The 18,739-nt window shown below is 39.8% G+C and overlaps 1 protein-coding gene across 2 annotated transcripts in view; it reads right to left on the reverse strand.

The window, feature by feature from the left end:
* Nucleotides 1-18,739, reverse strand: part of vps8 (VPS8 subunit of CORVET complex) — a 543,230-nt gene that overhangs the window by 267,848 nt on the left and 256,643 nt on the right. For both annotated transcript variants that reach the window (XM_060827508.1, XM_060827507.1), the window contains 3 exons: nt 18,547-18,650; nt 15,764-15,845; nt 10,544-10,626 (listed from right to left, as the gene is read on the reverse strand). In XM_060827508.1, the coding sequence (XP_060683491.1) occupies nt 10,544-10,626; nt 15,764-15,845; nt 18,547-18,650 (269 nt within the window). The remainder of the gene's footprint in view (nt 1-10,543; nt 10,627-15,763; nt 15,846-18,546; nt 18,651-18,739) is intronic.

Below are 18,739 nucleotides of genomic sequence, written 5' to 3' on the forward strand. Positions count from 1 at the left end.
GTATACACACATGTACTTTTTCTTCAAACGTTGCCAGCAAAATTATCCAGACATTTTGCAACTGTTCCAGTTTAAAAGAATGTTCAAGCCACACAGTGTCTGAATGATAATCCCTGAAGACAACAAAGACATATTTCTCTACTTCGGCAACGTAAAACACGAGCAAGTAAATTAATTGCAATGTAGAAAATCAAAGATAACAAGGATTTACTGACTCAAATAAACATGATAATTAATTATTAGATTAGAATTAGATTTCCGACAATGAGCATCAGACCAGTTGGCCCAACAAGTCCACACCGACCCTCTGAAGAGCAACCCACCCAGACACATTCTCCTATATTTACCCCTTCACCTAACACTACAGGCAATTTAGCATGGCCAGTTCACCTGACTTGTGCATCTTTACACTGTGGGAGGAAACCGGAGCACTCGGAGGAAACCCAGGCAGACACAGGGAGAATGTGCAAACTCCACATAGACAGTCACCGGAGGCTGGCATCGAACCAGAGTCTCTGATGCTGGGAGGCTGCTGTGCCAACCACTGAGCCATCATGCTGCCTTAATTACCCAATCCAAGTTTTAGATAGATATACCATAGACAAAGGTTGGCTTTTAACCCTAGGCAACATCTGAAGAACCACACTTTGGATGTAAAATGATTTAGACCATTTTTTAAAAAAATCACAAATAGTTTTTCTAAGATAAAAGGCTTACATAGTCAATTATCCAAATAGCATTTGTGAATCCTTTCTGTGCAGAAAACTACTGCTGTTCTTGTTAGCAATAACCTCAAAATAATTAATTAGTTTGGAAAGTTGTCATAACATGATTGGTGCTAGCTAAATGCATACGGTTTCTTTCATTCTTTGGGGTACCCTTCCACATTTGAATTTTGTACAAAAAAACTGCTGCCTCACAGCACCAGAGACCCGGGTTCAATTCCCGACTCAGGCGACTGACTGTGTGGAGTTTGCACGTTCTCCCCGTGTCTGCGTGGGTTTCGTCCGGGTGCTCCGGTTTCCTCCCACTGTCCAAAGATGTGCGGGTCAGGTGAATTGGCCATGCTAAATTGCCCGTAGTGTTAGGTAAGGGGTAAATGTAGGGGTATGGGTGGGTTGCGCTTCGGCAGGTTGGTGTGGACTTGTTGGGCCGAAGGGCCTGTTTCCACACTGTAAGTCTAATCTAATCTAATAACTTAATGTTCATTATACACATTTATGCCATAATAACATTTCTTCCAGAGCTTGCGTGAGATGTTCTGTTGCCTTCAGCACCATAGATAATGGCGTGAATGTTGGATACATCAGGTTCTTGATATTAAGGGAGACAAGTCTGATTTTCCCCTTAGGGTTGAAAAAGCAAGTTCAACATCTTACTAACGAGTGCTGACTATTTTAGTACCATGAGCTTGCAGCTCACTACTGCCATTCTCACCTCAGTTAAATGCAGCTGCCAATTCTTTTCCAAGAAATTAGATGGTGCCAATTCCCGACATAAAAGTCAGAGTGGAAACCTGGCAGCAACAGCTTGCCACTTGGTTCTGTGGACATTCGTCCAACTGCCTTCAACAAAACATCCTTGCATGCTCCGTAGACCCTGTCCTCTTCCAACCTTCATTCAAACAAGTTTGCAATGACAAACCACCAACATCAGCACATCATCACACTTGCTTTTGGATTAACCTTCTCACTATTTCAGGCCTTCAGGACTTTACCTTGGAGTTCAGGGTCTTTTCAGGCTTGAATATTTCTGCCTTTTGTTTTTTTCATAAGGACACACACATCTCTTGCATCTGGACAGAATGCACTATATCGATTTTTGTTTCAGAATGCTCACTCATATTGTACTTACTTGGAGACCATAAGCCCCAGTAGTTTGCATTTCTGTTTCACGCACAACAGGTAGCAGCTTGAAGAACTGAATAGTCAAGTGGATGGATGTGTTGCTGCATGGCATCACGCTATGTTAATGTCCCACCTTCTGCACAGGCCAGCAGCTTACCTGGTAAACACACTGCATGTCCTTCAACCAAACACCCTTATGTGAAAGTCAAAGGCAGCACAGGTGGGATCAAGGGAGAGGGGGGTGTTCCATAGTCAGTCAGGGGGCACTGCCACAGATAGTCAAGGGGCTCGTCTGATTCCAGTCTATGTAGTTGGCCACATTAAGTTCTGCAGGTCTAATGCATCCCCTTTGGGGCACACTGATACATTAATTAAGGAGGGTGTTTGCAGAGCGCCCTTATCTCTGAGGCAGATGACCCAGGTTCAAGTCTCAACAGTTTCAGAGTTGTGTAACAAAATCTCTGAATGGGTTGATTAAAAAATTATGTACATCAGTTGGAGGACTGTGGAGTGACAAAACATAGGGTGGACCGTTGTTTCTCTAATCACCAAACAAAAGGACTGAGTAAGATGGAAGAATAGTTTGTGGTGGTGCTTGGACAGGAGAGGTGATAAAATGCTCTCAAGTGAGTAAGTATGAACTGCAGAGGGCAGGAATGCTGAGTAATTTAAGAGGATAAAGTGCATGAGAACCATTGAGTAATCATAATACATGCTCTCGTGGGAAGTGTAGTCCTTGAATCGTGGTGAAGGTGAAATAGCAGAGTTAGAGGTAGCAGAGAAAAGATGGTGGCATGTTCCTGTAAAGCAAAGAAGATCTTCTCCTTGTACTGCTGTGTGTTGGGTTTCACTAAGGACATTGCACTGACCAGGCTAGCTGAGCGTGGTGTCCTTTGCCGGTCAGCAGGAAAAGCACTGTTCTCCTTTCCATAGCTAGTCCACCAGCACTTTCATGCCCCTGTTAGCGAAATGAGGAGTTAGCTTGTCTTACTGGGCTGTTTTCATTGGGATAATGCTGGAACACAATAGTGAGAGGCACAGCTCCTGGCTTGCAATGTACTGTGCCCCTTGGAGCTAGAGTTAAATATGGCACAGGAGAAAGTGAGGTCTGCAGATACTGGAGATCAGAGCTGAAAATGTGTTGCTGGAAAAGCGCAGCAGGTCAGGCAGCATCCAAGGAACAGAAGATTCGACATTTTGGGCATAAGCCCTTCTTCAGGAATACTGAAGAAGGGCTTATGCCCAAAACGTCGAATCTCCTGTTCCTTGGATGCTGCCTGACCTGCTGCGCTTTTCCAGCAACACATTTTCAACTTAAATATGGCACAGCAGGATATAAACTTTGCGAAGGTCTGGTGGCAATGTGACCTCTGCCACCCCTGCTGAGTGATTCTTTGAAAGATGCATTCAACATGCCAAGTGCATAACCAAGTGCAGACCAAGTCCAGATGACAGACAGAAGATTATATGAGATGCATCAACAGGGGCCTTTTCAGAGAGGGTACAATGAATTTAACTCGAGTAAGCCCTTATCCAAAAATGGGAAAATTCAGACCAATGAAATTCAAAGATTAACTCCAGAAAATCCTAGTTATAGAAAAGGACAACAATTTCAAGATTCCAGTGAGACAGTATCAATGTTATAAATAGAGAAGTATTATACAATCTCCTTCTGTAGTGCTCCAGAATACTGAAGATGAAATTAATTTAACATGACTTACAAACTAGCCCCATGTTTATCACAAGTAAAATAACATTGGCAAAATCTTTCTACACAGATTATGGAACAATCAAGTGCTCCAGAATTTTAATATGCAATTTTTAATTCACAATTGCCCATGAGAATCACATCTGGGGGAGTGCTCCTCTCACTTCAGTGAGAGAGTGTGGTCACATGAGTTTGCAAGCAAAATCAAAGGGAGGGGGGTGAGGGCAGCTTCTGCTAAAAAAAATTCAAATTCACTGCTAAACATTACATTCCTCAAAAACATTGAACATGCCACCCAAGCTTTAATGAAACCATGGATGAACTGAAGGAAACTTGACATTATGACACAGGAAAATAGTGGAACATTGTCTACAAAAAGACAGATACTGTTTGAGATACTGCATGCAGCATAGTCCATGGCACCTGGTAGGGGCTAGTGGCTGGTTACAGATGAGGCATTTTGGGGATGAAATATTACATGCAACAAGAAGCCCTGAAGTCCTTAAATTAAGTCACAGTATTTGAAAATGATTAAGCAACTGCAAGCTAATTTGTAACAACATGATGGTAGTTTGGCTTCAAACAGGTTTCCTCTTCATGACAAGTTCCAAGTTCAATATGATTTTTTTTGATTATCAACAATTTTTGGTATGGTTAGACTTGAATAGAGATTTATTTCTTACTTTGAAACATTATCCTTGCAAAACAAATGTTGTCATCTGACAAGGGGTTATCAAGAGCTTCTCGATGCATTCTGGAAACTCTGCAATATTAATTACATTGCAATGCCACAAAGCTTCATGAATTCTCCTCTTGTTACATCCAGTATGCAGTCCTATTGTCTTGCAGCCTATTACAGAGATTTATTTTCTCATGTCCCTCCATATTTTTAAAATGTTCAGTAATAATTTGAAACATTTTACACTGGCTAGTCGATCAGTTTTGCAATCCACAGGGTTGTGCGAAATGAGTACAGGCAGTCTCCAGGTTGTGAATGGACTCCATAAGTTGTTTTGTACGCAAATCAGAACACTATAAGTCAATATAAAATAGCTATTTTCTCTGCAACTTGTTAACAAAAGGATACTTATGCCATTAAGCAAAACACATCAATTGTGCAGATTTGAAAGAACATTAATCTTATTCTACAAATAAACTGGAAGTACTTTGTGAAATCATGTAGCAATCTTTAATCCTGCATCGAACATTTAGTATAACTGGCATGATGTATACTAAACACAACAGATTAATATTTATCCTGCATCTCTCTCCTGCTTTGTAGAGTTTAGTCAACCTATGTCATCTTAGTAGTTAATATTCTTCCAGCTATTCAAGGTGAATGTGTTTTGTCCTGCAACTTACTCTTCTGGACCTGACTGGTTTGCTGAATAATGAAGAATATTGGAAATTTATCCTCTGTCAAATGAATGCTATATCATCCACTTCAGTGACTAAATGAAGAAAGCATAAGAAGAATAGATGTACAAAATAGGTGTGTTTCATTCAACCACACCGGTTACAGCATAGGAAATGCCATTCAGTAACCGTGCAAGTGCAGGCTCTTTGCCAGAACAATTCAAAGCCAATTCCAGCATTCTGGTCAATGTGTGCTGCAAATCATCTTCTGCTTTACATTATTCCATTGAAAATGCAGTGGTTTCTGTCTAAACTGTTCTCAGGTGTAAACATGCCTCACTCCAAATAATAAAATCATAATCCTCTGATAACCAGTTTAAAGTGATTACCGAATCATCATTGTATTTGCAAGGAGTAGCCTTACCTATTCACTCCATCAATATTCATCATACTTTCACTACAAATAAATCTCCCCTTAGTCTTCACTCCTCCATTGAAATAATTTGAACTAATATCAGTTTGTTCTGCTAAACGTTCATTCTATGAATATTACAGCCAGTTTTATAAAGCTGCTGTACTCTGAAGCAAAAGTATTGCTGAAATAAATGTATTACCATTTTACTCATGAACTCTGTAGCACCATTTATAATCATCAAATACATTATTGTAATTAACTACACTCAAACTTAAGAGGAGTTATGCATTTGAACTTTTAGGTCCCTATTCATTCACAGAAGTTACTTTCTTTCTATTGGATGCATATATCATTCTCCAGTTGCAACCCAAAAACACAAATGCATGTCTCACATTGAGTCAAATTTTAACCAATACCTATGTATTCAACCACCTGACCATTCAACCTCCAGCCACCTTCTTGAACTGCTGCAATCCATGTACAGTTAGTTTACCCACAATGCCATTAGGGAGGGAATTCCAGGATTCTGACCCAGCAACACTGAAGGAACAGTGATATATTCCCAAGTCAAGATGGTGAATGGCTTGGAGGGGAACTTGCAGGTGACAGTGTTCCTGTGTATCTGTTGCCCTTGTCCTTGTAGATGGAAGTGGCCATGGGTTTGGAAGGTGCTGCCTGAGAATCTTTAGTGAAGGTCTGCAATGCACCTTATAGATAGTGCACAGTGCTGTTACTGAGCGTTGATGGTAGAGAGAGTGGATGTGGTGTTAGTCAAGCAGGCTGCTTTGTCCTGGATGGTGTCAAGCTTCTTAAGTGTTGGAGCTGTTCTCAGCCAAGCAAGTGGGTAACATTCATCACACTCCTGACTTGTGTCTAGAAGGTGGTGGACAGGCTTTGGCGAGTCAGGTGGTGAGTAACTCATTACAGTATTCCAAGGCTCTGATTTGCTCTTGTAGCTACAGTACTCATTTGACTTGTCCAGTTCAGTTTCTGGTCAACTGTATATTGTCCAGATCTTGTTAGATTTGAACATGGACTGTATCTGAGGAGTCATGAATGGTGCTACATTTTGTGTTATCATTGGCAAACATCCCCACTTTTGACCTTCTGATGGAAGGATGCTCATGATGAAGCAGTTTACTTAATTAGCAACAGCTTACAGTCATACTGTAGCATCAACGTCAAAGTTGCCCTGAGATGCCTCATAGATGGGTAGAAACAAAAACAGGTGCTGAACCAAGAAGCAAGCCATCAGGACAGGACTTCCCATTGGGCACAAGTGGCAAATTTTCCATGCATATTAAGACCATAAGGCATTAGAGCAGAAATTAGGCCATTCAGCCCTCGAGTCTGCTCCACCATTCAATCATGCTGATAAGTTTCTCAAACCCATTCTCCTGTTTTCTCCCTGTAAGCCTTGATCCCCTTGATATTCAAGAATCTAAGTCTGAAATATACTCAATGACCTGACCTCCACAGTTTTCTGTGGCAATGAATTCCATATATTCGCCACTGTCTGCCTTAAGAAGTTTCTCCTTTTCTCCACGCTAAAAGGTCTTCCCTTTACTCTAAGGCTGTGCCCTCAGTACCTAGTCTGTCCTACTGACGGAAACATCTTCCCATCATCCACTCTGTCCAGGCCATTCTACAGGGTAAAATCTTTCATGAAGTGAGAAACAAAATGGGTGATAATCGATTGGTCAGTGAAAGAGCATTCTGCAGGATCACAACATGGAGTGAGGATATTAAGCATTTTTAAACATAACATCCTTGGTCCAATTATCTGTTTTGACGTACACGCTGGATGTCGAAAACCAGAACCACATTGCAATTGACTAAAATCAACTTAATTGAAAGTAATTGCAGGAAATGGAGAAACAAAATGAAAACTGGTTTCAAATGGCTGCTGATCACTGTGGACACAACATAAATACGCCCAAATAAACACAAGCAACAGAAAGTCAACACCCCAATTTGGAGGCTTGGCCACTTTGGAGGATGATACTGCTTCAGGTAATTGTACAAAGCACAAAGAATTCATGGGCAGAACTCATCTTCATTTAAACTTCCACATACTGTGTGTTATTTCATTCAATTCTATTTCCATCATAACATTCAGACCATGCAAGATGGGCAAAATGGGTTTTAAACTTTTGGATTACTGCAGAGAATGAGAGAGAAAGAAAGAGAGAGGGATGTTGGAAATGGGTTACAAAGAGTAGGCCCAAAGACATTGAACCCTTCACCAACAATGACACCAAGAATAAAGTGAGGATGAATGTACAAAAGGCTGAAACCCCATCAAAATCTTATATGCTTCAGTGAGATTACTCCTCATTTTTCTAAACTCTAATGAATAAAGACCTATGCTGTTTAGTCATCATTGATAAGTCAACATCTTTATCCCAGAAACAAGCTTCGTGAACCTCTTTTGAACTGCTTTCAATGCCAGGACATCCTTTCTTAAATACGGGACCAAAACTGTCAACTGAATTCCAGACACACAGTTTCACCAATCCCCTGAACATGTGGATTTGACTTCACTGTTTTTAAAACTCCAACCTCCTAGTAATAAAGGCCCAAACTCCATTTGCCTTCTCAGTTAATTGCTGCACCTGCATGCTAACCTTTGCATGCACAAGAACACCCAGATCCAAAGTGTTGCTTTATTTTTGGAGTCTATCTATCCCCATCTAAATAATAGTCTGCCTTTTGATTCTTACTACATTGGCTGACTTTGCTAACCATGGACGGTTCGTCCTTCTGATCGAGTCCTCCTTTTCGACGGAATAAATTTTTAATAAGCATTCTGAAATATCTGCTTAAATGCTGCCAATGATTTTCCCTTAAGAGTATTTTCCCAGTCCATTTTAGACAACTCTTTCTTCATACCTCGGTAGAAGTATGAGGGCACTGATTTTATTGCGCTTCCTCAAACTGAGTTTGAAATGCTATGATGTTGAAATTGCTATCTCCGATAGAATCTTTAACTATGAGATCATGTTTTAGACTGACCTTATGAGCTTTAAAATTAATTCAGATTTGTAAAGCAAGGAGGATTGTAAATTGTCTTGTTCATCCAAAGTGAATGCTCAAACAGAACCAAAGACATAGATGGACATAAAAGGCAATGCTAATAGCAAGCGTTGTTACTTTAACCCCTATGTATAAATCCAAATCATCTACATGTGTTTCAACAATTGGACTGAGCACTGATCTCTATGGTACATTGCTTAATACACTGCTGCCCTGGGAAGAACGCACATGGGCCTTGAACGTCTTATGAACTAACTTTCAATCCAGACTGTCACAATTCATGATTATTTACATCAAACCATGTGTGAAACACAGAAATTATCCATCCTATTGCTACATGTGTCACCATCCTTCAACAGAAAAATAGTAAATTATCCAAAAACACGTTGCCTTGAACAAATTCATTCTGATCATTCCCAATTAACGTACAGTTATAAAACTACTCACAAAGCTGGTCTAAGTATTCTTTTGGACCGCCCATAACTGACGTTCGCTTTGTTATTCCAGTTTATCATGTTTTCTGCTCTTGCACATCATGGAATACATTCAGTTTACTAAAAGCAACATTTCACTTTGACTTCAAGCCATAAACAGAATTCTTTGAATGCGTACACTTTCTTGTTCATGACAGTGCTACCATTTCCAATCACCTAGAGAAGTTAAGACTAGGAAAAAGACCTGACCTTGACGGTTAATTATAATCTGCATCATGTGCTTCCATTGTTAGACATTATATTCAGTCCCAAAAATGTACATTACAGTGATCAAACAAAGCCCCACAGTAACCATGTCAAACTCGAATCTTTCAACACTTCACTGTTATTATTAAAGAGTTAGAAACTCTAACTGGAGAAAAATAATCAACAATCATATGTTACTCATGGACTTCTTTAATTGTAGAATGGAAAAATAATTATTAACACAAAAATAATTGATATTTCAGTGTTATCAGCTCCTATATACACACTGACATTGCCTGCTGCAAAATCTGTCCTTTACTTTGGTTCCAATTTTTTATAACAAACATCATTTCTGCTGAGTAGGCCCAGTTTTGGGATTCATCTTGTCAAGCAGTATGCAGCAGGAAACCTGTCCTCAACACACTTGAGAATAAAGTAACTTTGCAAGATACCACTTTTCAATTTCTTAAAAGCAGATTAAAAGCCAAGATTCATTCTAAATAGCAACATTTTGCATGGAGCCAACTGCTCAGAATCTGCTGGGAAAATAACAACACATTCTCAGCGGACAACATTATTTGTGCCTAAACCATTATGCCATTCTTGATAACACACCAACAACCTACACTAAAAGAAGCACACTCTTGTTGTGTGTCACAATGAATTACTGGACAATGTAAACTATTCCACCAAAAACGTGCAAAAATGAGATCATTTTTAGCATCTTTGAGTGTCAATAAATTGACAGATTTGCACTGTAAATTACAAATTAGACTGCATTGCAGAAAATAAAGGTTGCTATTTCATGCTCTAAAGACCATTTCTATTGGGGTGCTTAATGGTCCTACAAAACATCACTTAACATTGGAGACTCAACAAAGTTTAGACCTTGGGGATTTGCTTCTTTAGCTGGTAACTATTTTTAAAGTACACATCACTCTCTTGTTTCTTTTACCTTTTCATTTATTTCTAGGGACAGGCATAGATTATTTATCACCACAAGACTGATCCACCATTCAATTAGATTATAGCTGGTTTATGACTTACCACCATGTATCTGCCTTTTCGCCATATTCCTGAAGTGCTTTCACATTGAAAAATCAATAAATCAATTGCCACTGTAGAAGAGAGCTCTAACCTACCAGAAGCATTGCTTCCTAATTTCATTCCTGATCACTTTGACTTTAATGTTTTGATAACATTTCCTATTCTTAGATTCTACAATGAGCAGAAATAGTTCTTTGCAATCCACCCTACCTGCTTGGTTAATACCTTGAAAACTTTACTAAATCATACCTTGGCCTTCCAAGTTCAAGAGAATAAAACACTGTATAATTTCACCTCATAATTTAACCATTGGCGCCCAGGAATAACTTGAATATACCAATGTTACTATCTTTATAGGACCAATAAATTCCCATTCACGATTGCTGTGTGGAACAGCCCACAGTACTCCAGATGTGAACTACGAAAAGCTTTGTTGAATGCTTCGAGAACCTACCTGTAATATTCGTTGTAAAATTGATGGAAGTGCGATAAATCCTGTCATGCTGTTCAGTACTTGTTTTGTCAAGTGCTTCAGAACTATGAATAGAAGATCAGACATAAATTTAACTGACATGAGCCAGGATATATTAAAAAGTGTTGGACACAATTGTGGAGTTGAGAGTTAGAGTCAGTACACCTTTGAAAACCAGTTGCTAGGTTGAAAATCTCCTCTGTCAAGAATCCTTGAAAAATTTTAAGTGATCAAGAAATCTCACTGAGAAACATAGATTGTTAAAGAGGAGAGCAAATGTTCCTTTGTTAATATTTGAGATGACCCTCCCACAGCATTTGTTGCTAAGGCACTTGGGTATATATTGTCAATTTAATCTTTGAAAGTCTATATTTCTAATACATGTTAGGTGATATTTCAAATTGGGATTGAACATTAAAATGAATTTGAAGATTACACTTGCAGATTGAGAAAATGTATAAACTGATCAAAGTGGGATGAAGTGCGAGGGTGTGAATGCACATCATTAAGCTGCCCAGGCTCTTGCATTCTGTGGTCATCAAGAAACCATAAATGTTATCAACCCATTCTCACTTAAACTGAGCAAAATTTTATTTTCACCATTTCTGTTGAATTTAAAATTGAAAACATCAAATAGATGTTTTTGATTGTTGCTTAATATGTTAGCCATACAATCTCAGCTAACTGTCTGTATCACACCATTACATTGCTGAGCTGATTCTAAGTGTGCACGAGGGAATACATGGTCTAATATCGGGCAAGCAATTCAAAAGGTCATCTTCTCCTTGAGCTCAGAGCATCACTTATCTGCTGCACGGCAGAGCTAAGGTCATTAAGAATCCCATCAATATCTAGAATATTAAATGTTTCATTTTTTAATCCAGTAGGGGGGAATCTAATAGTAAACTGCTGTGCATTGCCTTTGTTCTGAGGGTAGAAGCTATAATCAGTGTGCTGTAATAAACTGTACCCAAGATTAAAATGCTGCTTGTAAGAAGATAAATACTGAATTGTTAAATCCAAAAAACCCCTTAATTACAAAGTATTAAATGACTCTTTAAATTAATAGCTTGAAATACAATCTTGAATATCAAGTCAGGCTCTGCACAGTAGTGGAGTGAAATATCTAATCTCATATTGCTATCCATCCACCTATCAGAAGCCACTGGACAAATCCTAGCTGCGCGGATTAAATATTGTTCCGGCTGCAAGTGTAATTTCCACTGATCTGGTGAGACCTCACAAGCTTCTTTTTAAAATGCCATCAGTTTCATCAGAAAGGTCTAGATGCTGATCTTTCCATATAGCATTTCAGTCTGACCCAGAAGGTAAAAACAGTAAGATTTGCGAATGAGACATACTGGTCCCACTCGGATAAAAGCAAATACAGCAGAACAAACACACAGAATGCTGAAGAAACTCAGCAGGATGACTTTTCTTCTGAACCCTGAAGAAGAATAGAAGGCTGGATTGAAGAGGAGTTATACTAGACTCAAAACATTAGCTCAGTGTCTCTCTCCACACATGCTGCCAGACCTGCTAAACTTCTGCAGCATTCTTTGTGTTTATTCCTGATCCAACCTGTCTGGTATACTTCAAAATAGAGCTGCAGTATGACAAGCACATCGATTTCCAATTATGACAGGTTTAACCCAGGTTTGCCCTTGGTGTTAGGTAAGTTTAATGCCCACAGAAGATACAGATTAATATAAATCTCTTTATTTGCAGTCTCAGCTAGTCAGGTTTGCATCACATTCAACTGATTTGTTAGTTCCTATGATTCAGAATGGAGGGTTGGGCAAAATGAGTAGCCTGAGACAGAAAGGCAAGTTCAGGACCCTCACAGAGAAGACGACAGATCTGCAGCAGACTTGAATGAGATTTCGGTGATAAAGAATAACATGTTTCTAGACTTTACTTAAATAGGAGTGAGGGTAAAATAAGAGCAAGGATCTATTTAGTTAAGGTATGGCTGGGGAAGTCAGGCCATGACGTCCACATCTGGTAATAAGTGGGACGTTCCAGGTGCTTCACATGGTCTTGGACACCATGTTTGCAGAAGGCGCCTCCAGCCGGAGCATTCTGAACTCTGAGTTTTGGAGCTTGAGAGACAGCAGGTAGGGGGCACCACGATGCATTCATAAGGGCCGACAAGCTCAAGGACGCTATATTTCAGCAACTGGTTACCCTGCAGCTCAAGGACATGTGCGACTAAAAGGGAAGGGGTGACAGAGAAAGAAGAAGGGAATCAACCAGGGGGTAAGGAGTCCCCTGACTGTATCTTGTCTGTAAACCATTTTTCAGCCTTGGAAAACAGTCAGGATAATGGTTTTTCTGTGGAAGTAAGCCAGAGCCAAGGCCATGGCACTGTAGATGTTGTAGCTGCCTGGGTGGCGAGACTGGGGGTGGGATAACATGTTGAAGGACAGTAGTATTAGGGGATTCATGTGTGAAGGGAGTAGAGGACATGTTGACAGCTGTAGACATGACTCCAAAACTGCATATTTCCTTCCAGAAGTTCAAAGATATCACAGAACAGCTGCCCAGCATTCTGAAGGGGGAGAATGAACAGAAAGTGATTGTTGGGATATAGAAAGAAAGAGAGATTAAGTCCTGCATGCAGACTTGAGAGAGTTAAGTAGAAAACTGAAAAGCCAAACTTCAAAGACAGTAATAATCTCTGGATTACTCCCTGTGCCACACTATACTGAGTATAGCAGTGGAATGACACAGCAGGTATTTAGGCGGTTCAAGAGATGGTGCAGGAGAAATGACTTTAGATTTCTGAGGTTTTGGGGCTATTTCTGGGAAGGTGAGACTTGTACATGTTGGACAGATTACATCTGAACAGGAATGGGAAAAACTTCCTCAGGTGGAGGCTTGCTATTGCCATTGTCTTAAACTAGATTGGGAGGGGGATGGGATCCTGGTAGGTTTTTAGAGGGGAGAGAAGCTGAGATGGAGTTATAAGTTAAAACATGAATGAGAGATTCTGGAAGGTAAAGCAAGCATAGGCTAGATAATAAAAATTTTCAGCAGGGCTAAATGGAAAGTATTTTAGTAGAAGGAGCCAGGGGAATAAGACAGTAGGCAGTATGATGTTATAGCTATGACTGAGGCTTGGTTCAAGATGGGCAGGACTGGCAGTTCAACATTCCTGGATAAACATTCAGAAGAAATTAATATAGAGAGAGGAGATAATAATGGATTTAGCATCTGTAAAGGTTGTTCAATCTAAAAAGTTCAGATGAGATGTATTCAAAGGAGAACAATTTGAGGCCTAGCATAATTTTTTAAATCCTCTCATGCCACAAATGATGTGCTCACATTGTTTCATTATAATAAAGGAGAAGGAGGAATATATTAGGAAATTATCGACCAGTCAACCTAGCCTCAGTGGGGAAATTATTAGAAAGCATTCTCAGGAACAGAATATGTCTGCACTTGGAGCGCCATGGATTAAGAAGGTGTAGCTAACCTAAGCGCAGGATCCCTGGAGGTTGCAACTGGGGTATTTACGGTGAGAAATAGGTTAGGTGTTAAGATGATGTTTCCACTATGGCGGGGGGATCTTGAGTTATGGGGCATAATTACACAATAAGGGGATACTCATGTGAATGTAAGGGCAAAAGAATTTCTTCTCACATACAGCTGCAAATGTCTGGAATTTTCCACCACAGAGAGTTGTAGAGGCTGGATCACAGATAGTATTTGAAGAAAAGATCGAGAGATTTTTAAAATAAATAGTAAGTTGAGGGCAATGAGGAACTGGCCCAAAAGAACAGATGAGACCTGGAGCAGATCTGTGTGTTCAGTTTAGCACGATGATAGTGCCACAATGCAGGTTATTTCCAATGTAAAGGCAGGACTTCAACTCCACACAAACTGTGCAGTAGTCACTCTTACTGATACTGTCATGGACAGATACATCTATGGCTGGCAGATCAATAAGGATAAGGTAAAGTACGTCTTTCCCTCTTGTTGGCTCTCTCACCACCTGCCACAGAACTCCAGTCTAGCAACTATGCCCTTTAGGAACTGGCCAGCTTGATCAGGAGTGCTGCTGTCCAGCCACTCTTGGTGGGGTATATTAAAATCTCCATCTCTGGGCCACTGTCTGTGTGGAGATTGTACATTCTCTCTGTGTTGTTTTCCTCTGGGTGCTCGGTTTCCTCCCACAGTCCAAAGATGTGCAGGCTAGGAAGGTTAGCCATGGGAAATGCAAGATCACAGAGATAGTGTAGGAGGATGGGTCTGGGTGGGATGCTTTTCAGAGGGACAGTGTGGACTCGATAGCTTGCTTCCATACTGTAGGAATTCTATGATTCATGGGGTCCAGAATCAATGTTGAGGTCTCCCAAGGCAAGTCCCCCCCAAGACTGTACACCACTGTGCCGCCACCATCCTGCTGGTGGAAGGGACATATCCAGGGATGGTGATGGTGCTGTCTGGGGCATTATAAATTATGTTTCTGTGAATATGGCAATGCCAGGCTCTTGCCTGACTCACGTGTGAGACAGCTGTCCAATATTGACACGAGATCCCAAACGTTAGTAAGGAGGACTTTGCAGGGTCGACTGAGGTGTTTCTGTCGCTGTCATTTCCAGTTCCTTGGTCAGTCCCAAGTGGTCCATCCAGTTTCATTTCTTTGTTGTGAATTTGTAGTGATTGGTAGGCCATTTCACAGTTGCTGTGTCCCATGTAGGCCAGACCAGTGAGGATAGCAGAATTCCTTCCCTGAAGGATATTAATGAGCCAGATGAATTTTTCCAAGAATCGACAGTGGTTTCATGGTCATCAGGAGATTCTTAATCCAGCTGCTGTGATAGGATTTAAACCCAGGTTTGCAGAACATTATCTTAGTTTCTGGATTAATAGTCTAATGATGATACCACTAGACCATTGTTTCCTCCCTTATAATTTAATTGGAATTTGGCAGTCCAGTTAATCAGTAAGATGGATGATCAGCACCTCTTCACCTCACATTGTCACTTTAAAGATATCAATCCAATTTCTTCATTTCTCTTAACAATTCATCAAAAACAAAAGTTAAACTATAACGTGACTAGAACCTGTGCAGTGTTGAATATTTGACTTCAGTTGTTATCTTAACATCCTGAGAACAGCAGCTCCTGGTCTTAGCAGATGGAAGGCGTTATTATAATAATAGGATTGCAATGCATAAAATACTTCTCTACTTACATTCAAAGTAATGGGTGGATGATCCAACTTTCAACAGTTTCTGAGCTGACATAACAGCTTCCAGCAATGGAAACCATAATGCCTGAAAAGGAAAAAAAACAAAGAATTCTGTTTCAATTTAAACGCCCAAAAACTATCCAACATTTCCTCGAGGGAAGTTGAAGTGCATTGTAGTAGCTTATGAGCTCAATCGTGAAACCTTAGCACTCTCAGCTTACTGAAGAATGCTCATGTCAGTGAGGTACGAGAGACAACCGATGTTTTGGGGTGAGTAGGTTAGAATGAATGTAAACTTCCAGAACAGAAAGCAAGAAGGGAAAAAAAAATTAAAACAAGGCTGAAGCATGAATAAGGTGACTATCTAATTAAAAAAATCTCTTTTCCAAGACAATGCAACTGTTTAAGCAAGACTTATGAAAAACATTGCAAAAGCACATTTGGGTTAGCTTTATCATACTTTCTTAGTCAATAGTTGGATAATGTAAGCATGTAAAGTTTATGATACCTTTTCTCTGCTTGCGTTTAATATTCCTGTCAGTACATTGCATTCAACTGTATATTTTATATCTACTAAATTATTAATTTTTTCTCCTGATTGAATTTAAAGAAATCTTCATTCTATTACATTCTTGTGATAGCTACACTGTCAATTTCATTTACTATTATTACAAAGGATATTGAATACTGTTGGTAGCAAGGTCACTTGCATTGTGGTAATTGCAATTTGTTCAGTTCAAAAAATGAATAAAATGATCAATGTTTCCAGAACTCTCAAGTTATTGAAAAAATGCACTTCTGATTAGGAAGCTATTTACAGGCAAATATATCACTCAGCATAACAAAGCCTGTGGTTAAAGAGATATATTTTTGGTGAACTTGTGTGTTCATCAAAATTACTGTATGCCAGGGCTGCATTATAGAATGCTTCTCTGCTTTGGGATCACGTTTCAGCACAGTTATATTCTTTCCATTGAGAGATTTAACATCAAACTCAGAAGATGGCTCCACTAAACAAAGAACTAGTATGATGCATCAGATGTACAATATAAACTGTTGTGCTCTTAAGTTTCAGCTTTTCTTCTGTGGAAACTAGGTATCCCACATGCTGCAAAATTGGAGTTGACAGCTTGGCACAAAAGACACACAAGAACTGCAGATGCTCTAGATCAGAGTTGAGACTGTGTTACTGGAAAAGCGTAGCAGGTCAGGCAGCATCCGAGGAGCAGGAAAATCACTAAAGGGTTCCGGCCGGAAACATCGATCTCCCTGCTCCTCGGATGCTGCCTAACCTGCTGTGTTTTTCCACCAACACACTCTCAACAAAAGCCATGTGACAATTTTGCTCAAGCAGTTGGAAAATGGACTGCGCTAAAAGCAGGGGAAACTGGTCATCCACTCATATGTATTCCATAAATTTTATTAACCCCAACTTCCACAACTAAATAGAGCAAACAGCAGTTTTACAGAGCAATGACCTGAAACATTAGCGGACTCTCCCTGCAGATGTTTCCTGACTTATGATGCATTTCCAGCATTTTATGTTGTTGCTTCAGATTGTCCTCATCCGCAGTATTTTATGTTCAAATTAAGAGTTCTTATAGATCATCATTCAAAAGAAACTAGAGAATCCAATCATCTGATGAAAGTAACCTTACGCATACTAGGAATGATGCACAGCTGGAAAAGAACAGGGAGATAACATTTAACTTATCAGGAAGAAAACAACAAAACTAACTTGCAAGAAGCCTCATCATGATAAAGTCAGATATCACTTAGTTATGCACTTATCCTTAGTTATGCACTGTCGCTGTAATAAAAGCTGAATAAAACTGTCGACTGTGTGAAGGCACAAACTTTGAAGCATCAAATTAAGTCAACTATTGATGGAAGAAGCTGAATAAATGTGTGAGCAACATCAAAATAGCATAGGGGATAAGTGCTAAAAATGGGATGAAGTCAGGAGAATGGAATTGAACAGCACATCTTAAATCTCAGATGTAAAGGAAATTTTGTCACTTTCTGTTCTGGAATGCTTCCATTTAACTTTACATCCAAATTGCAGGTCACAGAGTCATAGAGATATACAGCATAGAAACAGATCCTTCGGTCCAATTCATCCATGCCGATCAGATATCCGAAATAAATCTCACCTCATTTGGCCGAAACCCCTCTAAACCCTTCCTATTCATATATCCATCCAGACGCCTTTTCACTTCCCATGTAGTCACTGCCTTTTTTAAAGTGCTGATGTTTTGATCTTCGTTTTTCCCCCAAATTACAGAACAATGCAGCAGCTTATAACATAGTAATCGTTGTTCCTAGAATTCAAGGAAATCAGCTCCAACACTGATAATACTTAAAAAGAGGAGCAGCACTTATAGACACAATTCTTTCCTGCCCTCCAACTTGAATTACTCAGGTCCATTATCTGAAACACTGAAATTTCTTTGTTTCTATCTACTTTGCTCCATCGTTTCAGAAATTCAAATCCCATTTATCAGATCACTTGATAATCTCCACCATGCAAGACAACAACCAGCCATAATATATTCTTACTAGTTTGTTTCCCTACCAGTGCTCCCCCAGATGGACTGCACAGCACTAGTTGCTGACAGATAAATGGCTCACAGCTGAAACTATCCCTTTTTCTTTTGCTGGGATACACCAATGAGGCATTTTAAAAGGAAGGAGATAAGCAAAATCAAAGATACGTTCCAATACGTTCTGAAAACTGCTTTCAAGGAAGGCACTTTGCGTACACAGAGGAAGCTTTTAGTACTGACCTCCCGCTGCTGTTGGTTGAGACTGTGCGAATTGCGTTGGCATAATGCAATCGTCTCCTCTAAAGCAGATTCTGCAGCTTGCACCATTTCTTCATTCTTTTCTCCTGCAGAGATTCACATGCAAAATTATGAATACAATGCAACAGCCCACTGGAGCTCTGCACATCAGGAAACCAAGAAAGAGCAACAACTC

Source organism: Hemiscyllium ocellatum, chromosome 7, assembly GCF_020745735.1.
Source record: "Hemiscyllium ocellatum isolate sHemOce1 chromosome 7, sHemOce1.pat.X.cur, whole genome shotgun sequence".
Lineage (NCBI taxonomy): Eukaryota > Metazoa > Chordata > Chondrichthyes > Orectolobiformes > Hemiscylliidae > Hemiscyllium > Hemiscyllium ocellatum.